A 20,981-nucleotide genomic window follows, 5' to 3' on the forward strand; every position below is an offset into this window, starting at 1 on the left:
ATTGTTCACCTTTGCCAATGCGTATCCTGTTTTTGCAGAATATTCTCCTGATTTTTCATAGAGCCAGATTCTTTCATCCTGCAGGTCATTTGAGCTCAGCACCAACTTTCGAATCTCCTTCTCATGGTGAGGGAGGTGGAGTCTTATCTGATCAACATCCCATTCCGCTGCATGAGGTAAAATTAAATCCTTGACCTTGAGGTTGAGAGCCTCTTCCGTGGGAGGCCCCATAGGTCCAGCCTGATGATTGATAGATAGCCAATTTTGGCGCCAGATGGGGATTGATTCTCCATTACCTACAGACCAGCCCATTCCTCTATTAATGATGTCCCTGCCTGCTAAAATACCACGCCAACCATGTGAGGCAGCATTAGGGGCAGAACACGTTAATAGGTCTTGGTGTAGACAATATTTGTTCAGGAGAGTTTGACCGAGTAGGGAGGAAGGGTTCCTTAGCAGCTTCCAGGTATGTTTTGCCAATAAGGCATCATTAAAGACCTCAATCTCTCGGAAGCCCAGTCCCCAGCGCCTTTTGGGAGAGTAAGTTTCTCCCATGAAACCCAACACATCTTTCGAAGCTCCGGTTTGATGTCCCACCAAAATCTGGTTAAGACACTTTGAATTTGTTTGCATAAGGACATAGGCAGCTTGAAGCAAGACATAGCATATGTAGGCATAGATGCTAATACTGCTTTTAGAAGCACCATTTTCCCCGCACCGGACAGGAACCTGGCCGTCCAGCTCTGAGCACGTTGCTTGATACGGTCCACTATCGATGCAAAGATATCCCTCTTCTTCCTACCAAAGTGCTCGGGCAATCCTAGGTACTTGCCTATCCCTCCTTCATTCTCAATGTTGAGCTCACGTTTTGCTCGAGTTTTACATTCCAGGCTGGTCTTTGAAGAGAAGGTGATTGCCGATTTCGAGCGATTTATACACTGTCCCGATGCTGCTTCGTACTTGGCGAGAATAGCTATGAGTGTTGAACAGCTCGCTGCGTTCGACTTCCCGAAGAACATCGTATCATCCGCGAACAGCAAATGATTTATAGGCGGGCAGTGTCGTCCCACTTTAACTCCAGGGAGAGTACCCTTCACTAGTGCATTGTTGCAGAGGCCCGACAACACTTCAGTGCAGAGAATAAAAAGGTACGGAGAAAGTGGGTCTCCTTGCCTAAGTCCCCTTGAGGGAGTAACCTTTCCTTGCGGTCCTCCATTGATTAAGAAAGAGTAAGAGACCGAGGACACACACTCCATAATCCAAGAGATCCAAGTATCATGAAACCCAAGGCGGTTTAAGACTTCCCGAAGAAAGTTCCATTCAATCCTGTCGTAGGCTTTGCTCATGTCTGTCTTAACCGCCATAGAGACATGTTTCCTCGCTTCTGATTTCCGTAGATAATGAAGGATCTCGTGAGTAATCAAAACATTGTCGGAGATAGCTCTACCCGGAACGAATGCTGATTGTGAAGGCGAAATCAGAGAGTGGAGCAGCGGTTGTAACCTCTTGGACAAGATCTTTGCAATAATCTTGTAATGGGTGTTGCATAAGGCTATGGGTCTGTAGTCCGAGACCTTTTTTGCCCCTGTCACTTTTGGAATAAGCCTAAGATGGGTCTCATTTTGGCGCGGGTGGAGGTAGCTGGTCTCAAAGAATTCCCTGATATCTCGAACAATGTCGTCACCAATTACATCCCAGAAAGTTTGGTAGAACCCTGCTGAGAACCCATCTGGTCCGGGCGCTTTGTCCGAGTGAATCGAGAAGACAGCCCTTTGAATCTCTAGCTTGTCCGGAATAGCAATCAGAAGTTGGTTCATTTCAGGTGTGACTTTCGGAGATAAGGCCTCACAAACCAATTCTTTTGCGTCCGTGTTGCCCGATTTAAAAATCTGCTGGTAGAACAGGGCAAATGTCTTGACAATCTGGGTTTCTTCATAAAGGCGTTCCCGACTTCATCTTCAATTATCGAGAATTTGTTACACGCTCTACGTCCCCTGGTGACAGCATGAAAGAAGCTGGAGTTTTTATCACCACCATTTAGCCATTGAATTCTGCTTCTTTGTCTCCAGAACGCCTCTTCTTCCGCATAAGCAGTAGCGAGAATCTTCTTTATTTCCTCAATCAGTCCCACATCCGGGGACGAGTTGGATAGTGCTTGCTCCAGCAGGTTCTGATTTTTTAAAATAAGCTCTTTGCTTGAAGCAGCCTGAAGTTTGGCCCACTCTACTAGTTTTCGCCTAACCAGATTTAGCTTTGTGATGACCGAGTCAGTACTAGAAGCCTGCCAAGTCGATTCTACAATACTGCGGATCTCGGGCTTTTCGCTGAGTCGTCGATCATATCTAACCAAACCCTTCTTCTTCTTTAGGTTCTGGTCAAAATGCGTTAGTAGAGGCCGGTGATCTGATCCCTCGAAGCGCAAATACTCACTCCTTGCAGCAGGGAAGAGCTCCATCCAGTCCACATTTGCCATAGCTCTATCAAGTCTTGACTGGATGAAGTGTGAGTACCTGGTTCCCCTCCAAGAAAGAGAGTTACCAGAAAACTGTAAGTCCCACAACCCGTTTTGGGATACGAAGTTGCGGAAAGAGAGGAAAGATCCCTCCCATCTCGGAGGTCCCCCCACTTTCTCGGAATTATCGAGTAGGTCGTTGAAATCTCCTGTGAGGAGCCAAGGAGATGATCTGCCTTTCCCTAACTCAGATATAGATTCCCAGAAAAGTAGCCTGTCTTCTCTATTTGGTGCTCCATAGATGTAAGATACATAAAAAGATTTGTTATTGAACTCAATCTTAGTATCAATTACATTAGCAGAAGAGTATAAGACTTCAAGGCTGACATTGTCCTTCCAAGAGAGTGCAAGTCCTCCGCTAAGCCCCACTGGTGGAACTGTGTAGAGGTTTTTGTAGTCAGAGCCCTTATACATCTTATAAATATCCTCGTCTTGTCTTTTTGTCTCCATTAAGAACATTATATCCGGAGAATTCTTGCGGAACTCCCGGAGACGCTGGACTGTCAGGTCGCTCCCAATACCTTGACAGTTCCAGCTCATGTTGACTAAGGAAGAGGTTTTGGAACGGACCGAAAATCCGCTCCCTTCTTCTTTGTTGCCGGAACAATGGTTGATTTGGGCTGATTACCATTTACTCAAGTTCCAGCAGCCTTATTCTTCCTCTCCGATGCAGGAACTGGCCTCACTCTCGGTGAGCTTTGAGCTTTTGTCGTTCTCCTCTTTTTAACAGAAACTCCCTGCGCAGGACTTCTTATCACTCTCTTTCTTGTGGTAGAAGTTTCAGGAGCCTTTCCTTTTTGAGAGCCGAGAGCGACAGTTGATCTTAGGTTTTTTCCCCTGCTACGAGTGGGTACTGTATCATCCTCTTCATGAATAATAAGAGGCCCCAGTCTCATTGAGACATGTAGTCGATCTTCACTAAGAGACCTTATCGGAGAGCGATCCTGCGTTGCATCGTAGTCCAGCACTCGATCCTGTATAGGGGTCTTAGATGATGATGGAACATTACTGCCACCTGATTGGATCCTGGGCGTAGTGTCTTCCAAGTACTGGATATCAACCTCTTGAAGTCTACCAGACGCAGAATTTGCCACTCCATCTTGCAGGAGGGGAATTCTCTCTGTTGGGAGGGAGAGTCTATCCAGTGCTGATCTTCTGTCTTGGGACAGAGGGTTACTATCTCCCGATCTCAGTCTACCATCGTGACTTCCTTTAACCAGACTAGAGCCACCTTCTCTCTGTGGTCTTGGGGAAGGGGTATGAGAAGACTGAGGTTGTACAGCCTTTGAGGAGTTACCCGTTTGCGAGTTAGAGACCAAAGGTCTCCATTCTGTTCTTGGAGTTTGGAATCTTGTGCGGGCTTGAGACTCTCTTTGAGACGAGGTAGTACTGTCTCTGTGGAAAGACAGTCTCTCTCTAGCAGAGGGTCGTTTAGCCACTTCAATTGGGTCTTGCCTTGAGGAGTACTCCTTGTAATTTGGATCTCTCCTTGCCCCATAGTTATAACGGAAATCTTTGTCGTGTTTCCAGTTAAACTCTCGAGTGGGGTAGTTGGAGGTTTCAAAACGCTGCCCAGATGAGAAGTTTGACTCTGCTCTTGATTCTTTCCTTGCAGCATTTCTTCTTCTGTCAGCTTCCAGTTTATCCAGAGTACGGGTTTGAGATATGCCCATTCTTGTGGATCCATCTCTAGAGTTCGCGGAGGCTCGGACAGAAGGGCAACTTTCTCTCTCGTGAGACAGGGAGAAACAGAGGAAGCAGTGCTTTTCTAATCCTTCATACTCTAATTCCACTTGCTTTATCTCTCCAGAATCCATAGCGATATCCAACGACATTTCCAGTGGCTTCAGACCATTAATGAGGACCCTGATTCTGCCTCCCTCCACATCAAAAACATCTACTGGTCCCAGTTCATTACCAATTGTTTCAATAGCCACATCAGACCAGTAGTGCAGAGGGATTCCATGTATCTTAATCCAGAAGGGGATTAGAGCAGGGAAGAAGTCTGATACAATAGGCTCCCACCTCTGAAGAATCAGCATCCATTTCTTAAAGTGGTAAGGAGCTTTAGAGAGTATAGCTTGTAGGTCCTTCTCACTTTCGAATTTGAACTGAAAGAGGTGAGGTCCGAGATCCCTTCCAGTGATAGAACCAGAAACATGCCAGTGTTGTAAGAAGAAGTCCACTAGTACTCTGGTTTTCTGGATTGAAGGGTTTGTGACTCTGCCTATAAGAGTGAACTTGTTTTCTTCTATCAGAGCAGCAGTGTTAATAGCAGGGATTTTGACAGGGGGGCGTCGGGTTTGTCTTGAGGAGTCAGCAGCCCACTTGCCTTTATCCATTCTTGAGTGTCGGTAGGCTATAAATGCCAAACTTCCAACCGTAAATTAACTCAGTAAAAACAAAAGACCTAACTGCAGTAAGCAGTAAAAACCTCAGAGACAAGGTAATATTTATGTTTCCAAACAATTTCAATGTGGACTTCAGTTTTAATAATATAGATGTTTCTTTATATGATAATAGTTTAACAAAACATGTTTCTTTTTAAGGTTTACTCAATTACTCGCTACCATTACTAACAGATCGTGATGAAGTATTAAGAGAACAGAAATGCGCAATTCAAATCTTAATTTTCTTGGTTAGGTTTTTGATTTACTCATTTGTTTGCCACAATATTTGAGTAGAAATCAAAATGTGCATATGAATTGACCCACAATATTTACACATTAGTTTTATCAAAGTAAAAAGGCCCATGATCGAAGGCCCAAATACAGTTTTTAGACTTGGAAATGGGCAACCTTAAACTGGTATTCCGCGATCATTAGAAACCAAAAAAACAATAGTGTTGACAGTGGGATTTGAACCCACGCCCTTTCGGACCAGAACCTTAATCTGGCGCCTTAGACCAACTCGGCCATATCAACTTGTTGTCAAGCATTTATCAAAGGACTACTCAATACGTACATAAGAAAAAGTGAAGCGGATGGCCAACAAATAAAAGGATGGGTCAATGTCACCTGAAGAATTGTCGACTGCCCCCAGCCACTAACATTGAAGCAGTGATAATTCAGTGTTTTGAAATGAAATGACTAGTGAAGAGACAAAGACACGAGCCTAGTTTCAGAATACAGAGATACGACTCCATGCACAGGTTTCCGTGTCTTTATTTATCCAACTAGACCATCAGTCTCAGCGACGAAACCTATGACTCCTTCACCTCCACATTAACTCTCTGTTTTCGTATCTCTTTTTATTTTAGGTTCCTAATGAAAAGACGAATAAAATATTAAGGATCTAGCGGATCAAATAAATCAAGTGAATCAGATATTAACCAAAATGTATCTAACATGAAAAAAAGAGAAACAAAATTCAGCTTTAATGTATTTTCTCACAGATTCAAAAGTAAAGTTCCTAGTGTTTTTTTTTTTTACTTTAACAACAGTACTTGGAGTAAAAATAAAATAATGTAGCCTATTTGATTTGTTATTTTTGAGCTGAACTCAGAATAAAATAGTTTTTTGGCTAAATAATTTACGCTAAATTTACTATACACTCATATTCCTAGCTATAAAAATATGGATAATACGGAGTAGAAAATATATGTTTGAATGGTATATGTTTGAACGATGAAAGTAGATAAAATGCATTTTAAAGTACTATATAAATTTAAAATTATATATATATATATATATATATCAGTTTTGTTTTTGCATAATTAGATAAAATTGTTTTTAAAGTAATTTGTAGCTGCAATAATTATGTAAAATCTTATGAAAAATACAATAAAATTACTTTAAAGATATATATATATATATATAATTATTTTGAATAATTTTTTAGATATATGAATTCTTATATCCAGAAACATTATTCATAAAATAAATTATATGATGTTATAAGTTTATAAAATTTAATTCTATAATAAAATTTATAGTCTTTTGTGTTTAGTGATAACTTTTAATCAGTTATTAATGTCGTTTATCCAAGAAAGATATAACAATTAATAAAAAAGTATCATTCAAATAAAAGATCATAGTAGAATAAAATCTTTTGCAAAAACTGTTACTAATTAGTTGTTATTATTTTTATGAAAACTGTTGACAAATATAATATTTATATATAGCATATTATATGAAAATATTATTTTCTAATCTTTTTTGACAAGAGATTTTTTTCTGCTGTGAATCATCTCATTTGATAATGTTTGTTTTGCTCCATTTTATTAATCAATGCAGTGATTAAAGAAAAATGGCTGTATCTTGTCTTTTTTAAGCGGTACATTAAATGAATCATTCATCTTATTAGATCCAAATAAACGCCTTCCATTCCAGGAACACGTCTCCTCGGCGATCATGGCGGAATCTCTGGCGATACGAGCTGCCCTAGGACACGCCGCTTCGCTCAATCACACAACAATCTGGCTCAGATCAGACTGCAAAGGGCTTATTCAAGCCATCACCACGAATCATCGCTCGGTTGAGCTCTTTGGAGTTCTTGCGGACATTGAATCGACTATCTCTACTGCTTTTCTCTCTTTTCACGCATCTTTTCTTCCTAGATCACAAAATGGGCCTACTGATTCTCTAGCAAAGGCTTCACTCTGTAACAAATATTCAGTGCTGGGCCTGAGCCCACACTAAAACTCTCTCTTTTCTTTTAAATGAATTTTTAGTTGCTCAAAAAAAAAAAAAGCGCCTTCCATTCAAAGTTTTAGCTTTTAACCTTTTGTGATAAAAAAGAAGAAGACTAGTAACTTTTTCATGGTGTTATTAGTTTATATATTTTGATTGATATAAATTTATGTAGTATTTATAAATCCAAAAAAAATATATATATTTTCAAATTTTTCTCGGATTAGTATTTACAAATTCTGAGGTTTTCTCTCGGATTTTGGTTTTTATATTTTTAACAAAAAAATCAATACAAATTCATTTAATTAATCTTATAAAATCAAATCTATTAATAAATTCGTATGATTGAATAACACTTGAATTGAATTAGAATTTATAAATCATAAAACAAATAAAACATGATTTCAATACATATTTTAAAATCATAAAACCAATAACACTAGATTTAGTTTAAATTTTCAAATGCATTAAAATACACTAACCAATAACAGTTTTGGTTTTGAGTAATCGTAGACATCATGTCGATACATTTTAATATTTTAATTATTTTTAGGCTATGTTTTGATTATATATCTGGAATCTCCAAAACTGTTCAAAAAAATCTGGAATCTCCATTTGATATCTCGGGCGATTTTCACTTTTGTAAAAAATATCCCAAAACTTAGTTATACCTACGAGATTTGAAATTAGTAATCAACGTTTATACTTTAGTCGCTCAAAATCTATCTTATTAAAACAGAAACATTCTGTTGGACCTAACATTTATTTTGTAAGTTTTTAAATTAAATACACCTTTATACTTTATAGTTAAACCTACATTAAATCACTAATCTTCTTTTCTTTATACTACTATTCATGTTTCCAAACAATATACTTATTTCTTTATACTACTATCAATGTTTCCAAACAATAAATTTTTATACTACTATCAATGTTTCCAAACAATACAATAATTAATCTTAGTTATTTTATATCTATCATTTTCTCTTTAAAATTTTGTAGAAACGTCATAATTTCATAAATTGCAAAATAATAAACTTTAAAATTTGGATTATAAGATTACAAATTATGAAACTATTACAATTTAAATCAAATTAAATTACATATCGGTCATCCAACAGTTCAATCGGTTAATCTCGGATTTTAATGATTTTTTCTAATATGAATATTTTTAAAACCTAAATTGAATTGTCAGATCTCGGATTAACCGGTATAATCACAATTCGGTTGAATTAAAAAATACTGATTTAAATGCAAAAATATTTTAAATACACACTCTTTAAAAGTTACCAAAATATTTGTTAAGTTATTAGTGAAATTTTTCATTGTAAAATATTCCGCGCTTCTAAAGCGCGGGTCAAAATCTAGTAATTGTTTATTTCCTATCAAATATAAGTGCTTAGTCGTTAGATCATCGGGTTATATATCTAACCATCATATCGATTATTTGTTTATACCGCTCGATTCGCACGACAACAAATCTTATATCAAAATATTATGTCATGTAAATATCTACTCATATTAGAAAAAAAAACAAGGTAACTCACCTCCTGTGAGATCGATCACCATCATCATATAGCTTTCTAAGAGCCTATTTATTTTTGTCCAGCAATGTTAACAGAATTTGTCTTGATTTGAGATGAATATGACAAAGTGTAATCAGTTCACTGATTTTTCTCTTCCAAATTATTTTCCCACCGACAGATCAAACACACCGAAAACATGTGTGTGTGTGTGTGGCTCCATCCATGAACTAGAGTTTCGTGCTATTGCTTCGTGCGGTGTTTTTGAAGAATTAACCGAGATACATAAATGATATTGTTAATAGCTTTATCAAATTAATGGATGTGATCGAACGATTTTCTAATCAACATCAGATTTTGAAACTGCTAGTTTAAAAATGTCCTTTGCATTCACCAGAGAATATATAGACCTCGAATTTGTTTCAAATAGGTTATCTGCCCATATAGACAGCTTCTTCTCTCTTTTTTCTCCGACTTTTAGTCCACAGCCGGTCTTCAAATTATGAAAGCACAAACTTTCATAATTAGCTAAATACAAATACTCGTGTCTGAATACATTAATGACATGATGCCATTTGAATTGCCTCCTCACTTATTACAAAATGACAACGTATTTGTCGGATGTAACTGACCGAGCAGGTGCATCAATTTGATTAAAATCGTCCAAATTATAATTAAAACGCAACCCTTTCAGTGTTTTGTCCACGTCCCATCCGGTTTGTTTCTTTTGATTCTGAAAATATCTCGTTGTCGCAAGCAAACAAGTGCAACTATTTCGACTTTTACAGGTGAGTTAAAGTAAGTACGTAGCGAAAGTCCTAACAAGGACAACTGACCAAAACTGATACGATATGTTGTCATTGCTGATCCATTAATTTATTTAAACCCATTCTAATTAAGGATAATGATAATGATATTACGTTCGTGCATAACAAACCGAGTTACTAAATCAACTAACTGTAAACAAAAGCAAACCACACGACAAGCAATCCAAACCTCTCTCGACAAAACAAAGCTAAAACGTATCAAATATAGAAAATACCATAATAAGGTTGACTATAGTCAAAAACCCTAATTTAATATATTTCCGTTACAACGGCACGTAACGGATGCTCCATCTCACAAGAAAGCTTCAAGACCTCACTAAGATTGACCGGTTCTGTCTGATCTTCACTCCACTCGAACCGTCGCACTAGCTCAGCCACCCAACGAGCCACAGTAGCTAAGCCCATGTTCTTCCCCGGACACACCCTCCTCCCGGCTCCAAAGGGAGCAAGCCTTAGATCACCACCACGTATGTCCACGTTAGCATTCCCAATGAACCTCTCCGGGTTAAATTGTAACGGGTCCGACCAAACCGTCGGGTCGTGAGTGATGGCCCACATGTTGACCATCGCTGTAGTACCCTTTGGAATCACCATGTCGTTGCTGAGCTGGACATCTGACGTGGAAAGACGGGCCCATGATAGCAATGGCCCCGGAGGATGCAGCCTTAGAGTTTCCTTCAACACTGCGTTCAAGTATGGGAGTTTTGCCAGGTCAGCATCCGACACCTCGGCTCGGTCGCTCACGGCCATTTTGATCTCGTCCCTTAGCTTGGCTTGCACGTTAAGGTTCAGTACTAGCTCAGCCATGGTCCACTCCGTTAATAACGCCGTTGTATCTGTCCCTCTAAAAATCATCTCCTATATGTATACATTTAAAAACAATAAGATAACAGTACAACGTACGAGACCGTTACATATATAAACCGTTATAATATAACGTGACTATTATTTCCAATTTCATAAGGACTTACCCATAAGACGGCGATCATGTCATCTTCTTGAATCTTCTCATCACCGTCTAAAGACAACAAAACGTCAACAAAATCTCCAATATCTCTTTTATTTTCAGAGTTACTTGCTCGATGTTCGTCAATAATTTTCTTGACGAGGGTGTTGATTCGAGGAACAAGATCTGAGCATCGTTGCTTTAAACGAATCGGATCATAGAAATAACTCAACCATGGAAGATGATCGGACCAATTAAAAGCACCCAAGAGCTCGAACCCTTCTCTAACTATTGATGTAAGCTCATCAAGAGCCTCTTTCTGAGTCAGAGGGTCGTATCTTCTTCCAAACACACTCCCCATGATGTTGTTCAAGGCCGCTAGCTGCAAGTGTTTCCTCAAAACGACAGACCCAGCGCCGTTTTGCTCTTCTAACACAGCTTTAACTATTTCAGCGCAGTCTAGCCGGCGTCCAGCTTCATGTGCTAAAATACGCCGCGGAGCGAATAGATGAGTCGAGGCGATCCTTCTTAACGTGCGCCAGTAAGCACCGTTGGGCGCGAAACCTATTGCTCGGCTGAACATGAGGCTCTTAGCCGACTGCTTAACCGGCCGGTCCGCAAAGTGAGGCGACATCAGAATCTCACGAGCCGTGTTCGGCTCAGAAGCCACGATAACAGCCGTATTGCCGAGGCTGAAAGCCATAATCTCAGTGTTGGCTCGGCTCCAAGCCATGGCGGCTAATGACCGATGAGCTAAGCCGCGGCTTAGAGTGAAAAGACTACCGAATACTGGTATGCCTCGAGGACCAGGAATCGCGACACGACCAATACGGTTACGACCGTTCTTCCATGCAACGCCACCGCCTCCGGCGAAAGCCCACGTCAGTAGAGAGAGAGAAACGACGGCGAGGATTAGATAGCCGAAGATTGAAACATCGTACATGTTTTGGGTTCCAAAAACGGCGGGTAGTGCGATCATCCAATAACTTGTTTCTTTTGACGCCATATTCATCAGCTCCATTTTTTTGTACTATTAATCTTGTATCTTCTCAAAAAGGTACTTTTATTTTGGTTTAGGAGAGGAACAATGGTGAAGGTATAGGCGGTATATATAGATACATATGAGAGTATAAATATACCCACATGCATTTTTTGGCAGCGTTGAATAAATGCGCAATGCATGGGACGAGAGACGTCTGTTTTAAAATGTTTATTTTATAGTATATGAATAAATAATCTTAATGTAAATTTGATTAATGTAGGGAATTGAAATAGTATGGTTAAATTGAGAGAGAATCACGTGGAGGGAGGTGGTGAGTCGCATGAACTGGTTTGGTGTTGAGATGAAAATGAAAGATATGCGTGTGAATGAGAGGGCGTTATGAACGTATGACAATAAATTCTGCATTTTTATTGTTCTCTTGATAAATCATTTAATTTTGATTGCACCGTTTTATTTCTTGGTTTTATTGTTTGCATCGATGCGAGGTACAATAGAATTTAATGAGGTTCGTTAAACAGAAAAATAATTTAATAAAGTCAAATATTATTTCGGCTTAGGGAATACGAAAGGAGGAACTAATTAATGTATACTCCCTCCGTTTCAATAAGATTCATATTCTAGAAAATACACACATATTAAAAAAACTTCTTAAATATACATTGTTTTTTGTGTTTAACAAATTTCTATAAGTATTAACCAATCAAAATTCAATAAACATAATTAATTTTCTTGAAATTTGTTATTTGTCATTATTATATGCATGGAAAATGTAAAATATTGATCTTTTTGAAACAAAATATTTTTCTAGAATATGGATCATTTCAAAACAGAGGGAGTATGTTTATTAGAAGTAATTAAATAATACTCTTTCCGTTTCGAATTACAAGTGTCGTTTTCGGTTTTCAATGCAAAATTTATTTACAATATTCTCTATTCTATTTTTTATTAGTTAATATATGATTAGATGTATTAGTAATAATGTTTTTGAAAATATGTAAAATTATATGTTTTATTAATATGTGTGTATAAACTTAGAACGAAAAGTAATATAAAATGGATGGAGTAGTACTTTGATAAAAATAGTACTAATCGGGTATACAGTGGGCTTAAGAGAGCTGTGACGTGCAAGGAATGGCTTGCCCTAATTAATGTATGGACAAGACTTGGGTTCACCTCCTATGGTGAACTTTCAAATTCACCACCTCTCTAATAACTAATCAAAGTGCCAACTAGATTAATGATTAAAAATATTAAATAATTTTTTCAAAAATCAAAATAATAAAAAAAAAATAAATAGTGTCAATTTTAATAATGCTAATATCATTATCTAATATAGAACTTTAAATTTCAAAAGAACAACATCAATATTAATCCAAATATTTAGGGTATAGGGTTTGGACTTTGTATTTACGTTATTAATTGTATCAATCCAATTATTTATTAGGGATTAAATATTGACATTAACATTATTAAATGTGATATTATTTATTTTTTTAATTATTTTATCATTAGTCAAGTTGGCACTTTGATTGGTTATTAGATAAGTGGTGAATTTGAAGGTTCACCATAAGAGGTGAACCCAAGTCTTGTCCTTAATGTATATGTTTGTTTTGTTTTCTGCTTATGGTTTTTCAGCATAGACGGTTGTAACTGGTGAACTAATTAGATAGAAAGAAATGTAATAAAATAATGAAATGCAGTAGAAAAATAAAATAGATTCATTCCATTTATTCTTTGAAAAAATTATTATGGATAATTTTATTTATATTTTATTTATTTTTTCTTTGGAATTGATGGAAATAAATAACATTCCACTCCATTCATGTTAAGTGGTAATTTTTTTATAAAATTAGTGGAACAGATCATTCTAAAACATTTCATTACAAATATAGGCAATCTAGTTGCAGCCATAATTGCAAAATCACGAGTTTGAGTCAGTAAACCGTATGCACGTATTTTTATGAGAGTAAAATTAACTTTTCAACCATCGTACGTTAGTTTTGAGACATCTACATGCAAGATGTTCATATTACTGCACCGTTTTCACTCATGTTCTAGATTCCATGATATTTCATCTCAACCCAGATCCAAATAATCAGGACGGTATAAATACATATTCCTTTATAAGAAATGCACTAATTTTCATTTTTCTTTTTTAGGCGATATTTTAAAATGCTGTCAAATCATCGCAGAGATATTGACTAAAGTAGTGAGCAATTTAATATCTTGTCATTATTCTGTTACGATTGTTAGAAATATCAATGGTTTGTTAAAAGTTGTTTGATCACAACTCGCAAGAGTTCATGCAGAGAAGAAAAAAAGCAACCAATTCGTATACCACGAGATCCCAAGTCTTTGTATCTCTTCGACGAGAAGTCGTTGTATGATATCAAATTAGTTGTAAAGTAATAACCAAGAGCTCTTGGCCTAGTGGTAATGGAACTCCAGCTGGAGTGCCCGCCCTGGGTTCGAGTCGCCTTGGCCACCTTCCCGCCTATAACCGTGCGTGCCCGGATGGAAGGCCTCGTGGGGATTAGTCTGGGCTTACCGCCTGGGAACCCCCACGGTTATCAAAAAAAAAAAAAAAAAAAAAAAAAAAAAAAAAAAAAAAAAAAAGTAATGGTGGAGTTTCTTCTTCTTTTCCTTCGAATTCTCTCACTATTTATCATATTCAGCATATTTTATACGTTCACAACTCACTAAGTCTTGGATAGAGGGTGGCATACGGCTCAATGTTCAACCAAACTTGTAAAAGACATATGGTTCAACCTATAAAATACATTCATAATATGCAACTTTGTTACTTATGATAATGGATCGTGTACAAACTTGGTTTATAACATATCTTTTTAGTATCTTATTAGAAATCGGTTAAGCAAACGTTGTTGCATATGTTGAGAATCTTAACCTGATTTTCTAGGAGAATCTTATATGATCCTATATTGTAAAATCTCCAGCATAATTTTAAGATAACGTAAGATTAATTTCATAATAAGATCTGATTGTCTTAAAATACTTATGTATAAGGTATCAATAGAAAGCTGGCTAAGTTTATGTAAAGATGCATTTATGAGTATAAACAATCTTAAATTGTACGAACAAGGAGGACAATCAAATCTCATTGAAAAGCCGGTTCACTATAAAGGTCTCATGCAATTTGTATGTTGCTTATTTCTAGCTCGCCGTTTACCGTTTTCTTTATCAGATAATGTTTATGAATATTAAAAAAAAAAACCCCTAACAAATTAGTGAAATTTAAATGAACCTGTTGTAGAATCTCAGAGGCTGGGGCTGTTAAGCACCGAATCATCCATTATCCATGTTAAATATATTAGATAACAGGTTCAAATCTCGGCATATGTCCAAACAGACAAAAATACATAACCAAAATAGAATTGTAGTTTTCATTTTATTTAGCTAAAGTTTATTAAATAATTTTAGAATCGCTCAAGATAAAAAAGTGTGAATGGTGAAGAAGGTAGGTTTGGCAGGGAATGGGGCTGGTGGACAAAGAACAGTAAATGATAGGAGACATGAACCATCCCAATGTCCACAAGTACTCAAAGTACATTGTACCTCTTCTATTTATACATACTACAAATTCGATCTTCGTTTCATAATCTTTTGAGATTCAGGTACAAGAATTTGATAATACATGTAACAATTTTAATATATATATATGTAATTCACGCGATAAGACTAAAACAATGAATGCATTTATTGGATTGAGCTAACCATACTTGATCATATATTGAATTGTCGTCTAATTTATCAGTAGCGACGTTGGGTAAGTCTGACAACATGCATGTTTCACAGTGATCAAACTAAGGGTTTCTACTACGAGCATTTCTGGGTATTTCCGGATTGTCTTTTGTCCTCTATAGCATATTTAAATAGAGGCAAAATAGATACAGATTACAAACTCACGTTTGATTATAGTGAAAAAAAACTGAAGCGGTGAGAAATATATGCATCTCACATATCACGATATAAACCATATAGTGTCAGTTCAAAAAAAAAAACCATATAGTGTTCATTTATTTTACACTGCGATACAAATCGCAGCAGTATAGTATTCTTTAAGAATGTTTACCAATTACCAGTGAAGTGAAATATACTCAAGGAAATATACGAATCTTAACAATCCAAGATCGTCAACTTATTGGCACAGGTAAATCATAAATATTATGGCGTGAAATATACTCAAGGAAACAAAAGTTATCTTATTATATACACCGATATACGCATTGGCCTCACCGACAAGACTCTACAATGTATCTAAGGTGTAAGTGAAAGAGCAACTAGGTCTGAACGAGACACCGTCTGATTTGGTTGACAATTTAGAACGATTCAGTCCTTCTGACATCTTGGAAGCAAGAATTGCAAATAGATTTGGTCGTCCACATGTATGTACTGTGTATGCCAGGCGAAAAAAAGTGGAAACATGCATGATTAAACCCATGAGTTCTCTCATCAAATACATAGCTTTTAATAAAAAGAATCACGAGTACGTATCATTCATATTTCGTTCATCATTCTTTCTTCATGTGTAACGTAAAATAGTTACAAAGTACACTAGTACAAAGTTTTGTGGTGGTATTTTAATCGGCTGATCCTAAAATATACGGACCCTGATACCACTATCCAACAAGGCAGAGGCTAGTGGGGCCATCAATAATAGTATAGATTTAATTATTAGTTAACATGTATTTCAAATTTTACCATATTTGCACTTTTGCAGCATAGTCAGTTTTATTCACCCATTGTCATCAAAATAGTTGTTTTCTTTTTTCATAAATGTAACGAGAAATAAACGAAAGGCAGGTAGGGCATGGGAGTTGGGCCGTAAACAAGACTAAACATATGATGTTGACCGTTGACAGATTCGTCCTCTCTGCCAGGTCTTCCTGATTGTGGGGTCCATCTTTTCATGACACTGTCTTCAACGTGGGGAACGCAATTCCAAATCCATGCACAGCGCGTGAAGGTGCTTGATGGGCTATATATTAAAGCCCATTTAAGAATTTTAAAAATGGCCACTTAAATTTCCTTTTGTTTTTAAACAGGCCTAAACTAGGAAATGCATAAATGTTAACAAGTTAATATGGATAAATTAATTACCAGCAAGTGTAGACCAATGGGCCTCTGAAAATTGCCCATTGCCATAAGTATTGGAGTGGTCAATATAAAGTTCGAAGTCGGACAAGTGTCCATGTTTTGCATTAAGCTAATTAACTTGATTTTAGCCTAATTTTTTTCTTTTTCTTTTTTTGTAATAGATTAGAAATGGATTCAAACATATATGAAACATAAAAGTGTCCTGATCACATAACATTTCCACATTGGAATGACATAAGTCAATATATAAAAGCTGCTCCATTGCTGCTAGAGAAGAATCCTTCAAGCTTTGACGCAGCAGTTGAAGCAGCTGAAGATGCTTCTCCTCGCCTGTTTCCAAACAACCACACACCAAATTCTCATCTTTACTTAAGAGTCATTATCATTATCAAGAACCGGCTAAATAAAACTAGATTCAAATAAGACGTCCTAATGATAGTAATGCAGATCTAAAAAATAAAGGATTTGTATGATGATGTGACCACAAATGCAAAATATTCATGTTTGACACGATTCGAATCAAAGACAAAACAAAAGTGGTTTGGAATCTTACGGAAGGGGGGGAATGTGGTTGGTGATGGTGGATTGGAGAGAAGTGATGTTGTTTCTCACTATGGACAGTGGTGAGCTTAGCGGTTGCTGTAGCTGACTCGGGTGGCGGCTTAACGAGTTCATCCTCGTTGCCAAGACTGGCTCGAGAAGGGTCTCTCTTGTTCTGTTTCCTCATCTCCCTAATCTTGGTGAAATCCATAGAGTAATCAGGAATAGTTCCTCCTCCTTTCTGGTCCCAATCACCAAACTGTGGCACTGATAGCCACGGAGAGTTCTTCTGCAAACCCCAACAACAACAAAAACGTTAAACAATCAAAGTGGTTTTATACTTAACGAATATAGACTTCAAAAAATACAGAGATGTTTTACATAGCGATGCATCCTGAAAGAAGAACGAGGAGAGGTGAGACAACAGCAAAGGGGGCAAAGGTCTCTTGACTTTATTGAATACTATCTGAGTAAAAGTAGGATCTTCTTTTGAATACCAATAAAGGTAACACAAAGTTTGAAGATACAAAACTAAGAAAATTCAAAACTTCGATGCCTCGTAATTAACAAGATTTCTGCTTCCAATAATAATCGAGGAAAAGAGAGAGAAGCTTTTACTCAGTTTTAGTTTCCGATTACCAATCGAAGTCGTGTCATCACTACAACAGCATCAGTACTGTTTGGAGCTTGTGTGTTTAAAATAAGTCTAAAGATGTTGTTCGATTTCCGACAAAAGCACAACAAAACAAGCAGATCTTCGATTTCATAGTTCAAAACAAAATAACTCGGGAAACAAACAACAGACAAGAGACGTTTTAAAAATAGATTTTTGAAAAGCAGGAACTGAAGAAGGATAAGATGGTTTGTACCTCTTTTCGATCATCCTCCATTTGATTAAAATCCGAAGAAGAGAAGGTTTCAGATAGAGCAAGATATATATATTAGTCCCTTCTGAATTCTTCTGAGCCCCCAATCAAAAGCGAAGCTAGAGAAACGGACTCAGTTATAAGAAGAAAGACTAAAGACTTGTGTATTTATTACAGCAAAGAAAAACAAGCTCGATTTACCAATTAAATTTTGTTTTAATTTCATGTCCAATGTCCAATAAACATTACGGAAAGTCCGAGGTCGCCTGTATAATCACGAGACTGCCATTTAGAACTTTTTATTCCTTTCTCCTTTCGGCGTTGGTCAAATCAAAGAATCTGATGTCAGGGGGGCATTAAAGTATTTTATTTAGAATATACTATTAGAAATGTTGACCCAAGTTATTTCTTATTCCTTGTTACGATTTACAATTAATATTCTTGTTACGATTTATAACCTTTATAATTAGTATAATTTTTACACATAATAAAATTTATGTTCAACCCAATTTAAAAAAAAAACATTTTAGTATATTAGTGTGATTCTAACATTATTATTATTATATTTATCTCTAACACAATTTCAAAACACAATTTTAACATTATTTAAAATACTGTGAGTTTTAATGTTGGGTTGAAAATATTTACTGTGAAAATTATATTAAACTAGGTGTTTTCCTGCACCATGTGCAGTTAAAAAATATTTAAAATATTTTTTAACAGATAATATAAATTATATTTAATTTTTTATTAATATTATAAATTTTATTTTTCTTATCAATATTTTAATATAAATTTGATTTAACTGAATATTAAAATTAAGATAAAAACTATTTTGTTTATTTTGAGTTATATTTAAGAATGTGCATGTATATATTTAAAATTATAATCTTAGATAGATTTTTCTATCTATTTTAATTAAATATATTAAATAAATATGTAAAATTTCATAACTGTCAAAAATTAAAATTAAACAATATTTATAAAATCTGTAGATGTATATAAGAAACTAATGATTTTACGATTTAATTTGATATTGTGATGTAATTTGATTTTATGGTTTACTTTTTTGTAATTTTCTAAAATATGTATATATTTTTGAAATATTTTTAATTTAAATGATATTTTGAAATTTGAAATGCCATAATTGAATATATTTATTGATGATTTATGAGTTATTACCATATTTTAAAAATTACAAAAATATATATCAACAATAAATGTAACATATGAGTTATTACCATATTTTTAAAAGTTTGTCAAAAATATAAATTAATATTAAATATAATTTTCCATGTCATATTAGTCTATAAGACATGTCATCAATTTTAGTAGCCATGTCATATTATTTTTGTGAAAATGATTGTAGAGAAGACATGTGACAAAATCACTTTTCAAATATAGTTTAGGGGATGTAAAATTTCATAATTGTCAAAAATTAAAATTAAAAAATATTTATAAAATCTATAGATATATATAAGAAATTAATGATTTTACGTTTTAATTTATTTTATGATTTAATTTTATAATTTTCTAAAAATATGTAATATTTTTGAAATATTTTTAATTTAAATGATATTTTGAAATTTGAAATGCCATAATTGAATATATTTATTTAATGAAGATTTATGAGTTATTACTATATTAAAAAAGTCCAAAAATATAAATCGAAAATAAATGTATTATATGAGTTATTACCATATTTTAAAAAATTTACTAAAAATATAAATTAACATTAAATATGATTGTCCATGTCACATTAATTTATAAGACATGTCATCAATTCTAGTAGACATGTCATATTTATTTTGTGAGAATGATTGTAGAGAAGACATGTGGCAAAATCACTTCTTAAATATAGTCTAGGGGATAGTCTTTTGGGATTGGTCTAGAGATTGCTTGAAACATAATAATTCCAGTCATGACTAAAAGGTCGGTTTGAAAAATGTTCAATTCAATATTAAATTTGACTAATTGATCACCTCATTTAATTTGTTCTTACTGCCTGTCACATTTCAGGTTTAGAGGAGAGATGGAGAAATAAAATTAAAGAGACGACAAAATGAATTCTTTGTTTGGATCAAACAATTTCTTTAGCCATACCCATACGAGAGAATTCAGAACATTACATGTAACCGAACCAAATAATTTCAATCGGACATCAAACTGAAGTGGGACACTGGTCTTGGAACACTAAACCAAACTCCAAACCACTATTACTAGTGACATTATTACTTAGAACCGGTCTTTGACTGGACAACTGAACCGGAGGATTTATCCATCTAAGAACCGGGCCGGCTATGAACAATGACTCAACCAACGATCCAGCTTCACTAACGGCTTGCAAAAACTTACCGTTTTCCGGCAACACTCCTCCGATGATCTCCAGCACAACGGTTTCGTAATCTCTCATATTCTCAACCACAAAACGCATCTGATTCGACAGAAGGCTGAGATCCAACGGAGATGAATTGACACTAAAATTCAACGGAGAATATCCGGTAAAATGATTGTAACTACAGTTCTGATGACCAGTAGATTCATCTGCGGCTTCTATGTAGTAACCGGGTATCTCTCCTTCAGACAACAGTACAGTGTTGAAGAGTTCCCGTAACTTAGAGACTTCGGCGAGTGAATGCATCAGTAGCTCTCTTGCTTCGTCTCTTTCTTGGACAGCAAGTCTCCACAGATGATAAAACTGCTGAATTTCTTGGTACATGTTTATACCCTTTGTGAAAATTGTGAAATGAGAAAGAAGATTTAAGAAATGTGGGGTAGCTTTTATAAGAGCTTAAATATAGTAGTAATAAATAAATAAATAAATAACGAGATTATACATAATTTTTTGTAGTGTTCTTATTTAATGCCCTAAATGATGATGGAAAGCTAAGTTGTTCTTTCCGAGCCTGTTGATTTGGAGAATATCTTACTGATTCACTTGCATTATATATCGCGCTTATACAAAGTGATCTAGATATTAAAATTAGGAAAATATAATATTTTATATTCTAGTGA

At 35.6% G+C, this 20,981-nt stretch overlaps 3 protein-coding genes and 1 non-coding gene across 4 annotated transcripts; all 4 read right to left on the reverse strand.

Moving 5' to 3' along the window:
• Positions 1-5,355: 5,355 nt before the first annotated feature.
• TRNAL-AAG (transfer RNA leucine (anticodon AAG)) lies at positions 5,356-5,436 on the reverse strand. Its single transcript has one exon. It is a non-coding gene; the product is annotated as a tRNA-Leu (tRNA).
• Positions 5,437-9,561: 4,125 nt separating this feature from the next.
• On the reverse strand, positions 9,562-11,539 carry LOC108814919 (cytochrome P450 78A7). Its single transcript, XM_018587571.2, has 2 exons — positions 10,465-11,539; positions 9,562-10,351 (listed from the first exon to the last, which is right to left on the reverse strand). Exons 1-2 carry the CDS (start codon positions 11,458-11,460, stop codon positions 9,743-9,745), a joined length of 1,605 nt encoding a protein of 534 aa, XP_018443073.1. The 5' UTR covers positions 11,461-11,539; the 3' UTR covers positions 9,562-9,742.
• Positions 11,540-16,729: 5,190 nt separating this feature from the next.
• On the reverse strand, positions 16,730-18,146 carry LOC108818391 (uncharacterized). Its single transcript, XM_018591353.2, has 3 exons — positions 17,970-18,146; positions 17,114-17,389; positions 16,730-16,890 (listed from the first exon to the last, which is right to left on the reverse strand). The coding sequence occupies exons 1-3, from the start codon at positions 17,988-17,990 to the stop codon at positions 16,843-16,845; spliced, it is 345 nt and encodes a 114-aa protein (XP_018446855.1). The 5' UTR covers positions 17,991-18,146; the 3' UTR covers positions 16,730-16,842.
• A 1,849-nt stretch (positions 18,147-19,995) lies between these two features.
• On the reverse strand, positions 19,996-20,861 carry LOC108818389 (uncharacterized). Its single transcript, XM_018591351.2, has one exon. It carries the CDS (start codon positions 20,683-20,685, stop codon positions 20,128-20,130), a length of 558 nt encoding a protein of 185 aa, XP_018446853.1. The 5' UTR covers positions 20,686-20,861; the 3' UTR covers positions 19,996-20,127.
• Between the last annotated feature and the right edge of the window lie 120 nt (positions 20,862-20,981).

This window comes from Raphanus sativus, chromosome 7 (assembly GCF_000801105.2).
Source record: "Raphanus sativus cultivar WK10039 chromosome 7, ASM80110v3, whole genome shotgun sequence".
In the NCBI taxonomy this organism is placed as follows: domain Eukaryota; kingdom Viridiplantae; phylum Streptophyta; class Magnoliopsida; order Brassicales; family Brassicaceae; genus Raphanus; species Raphanus sativus.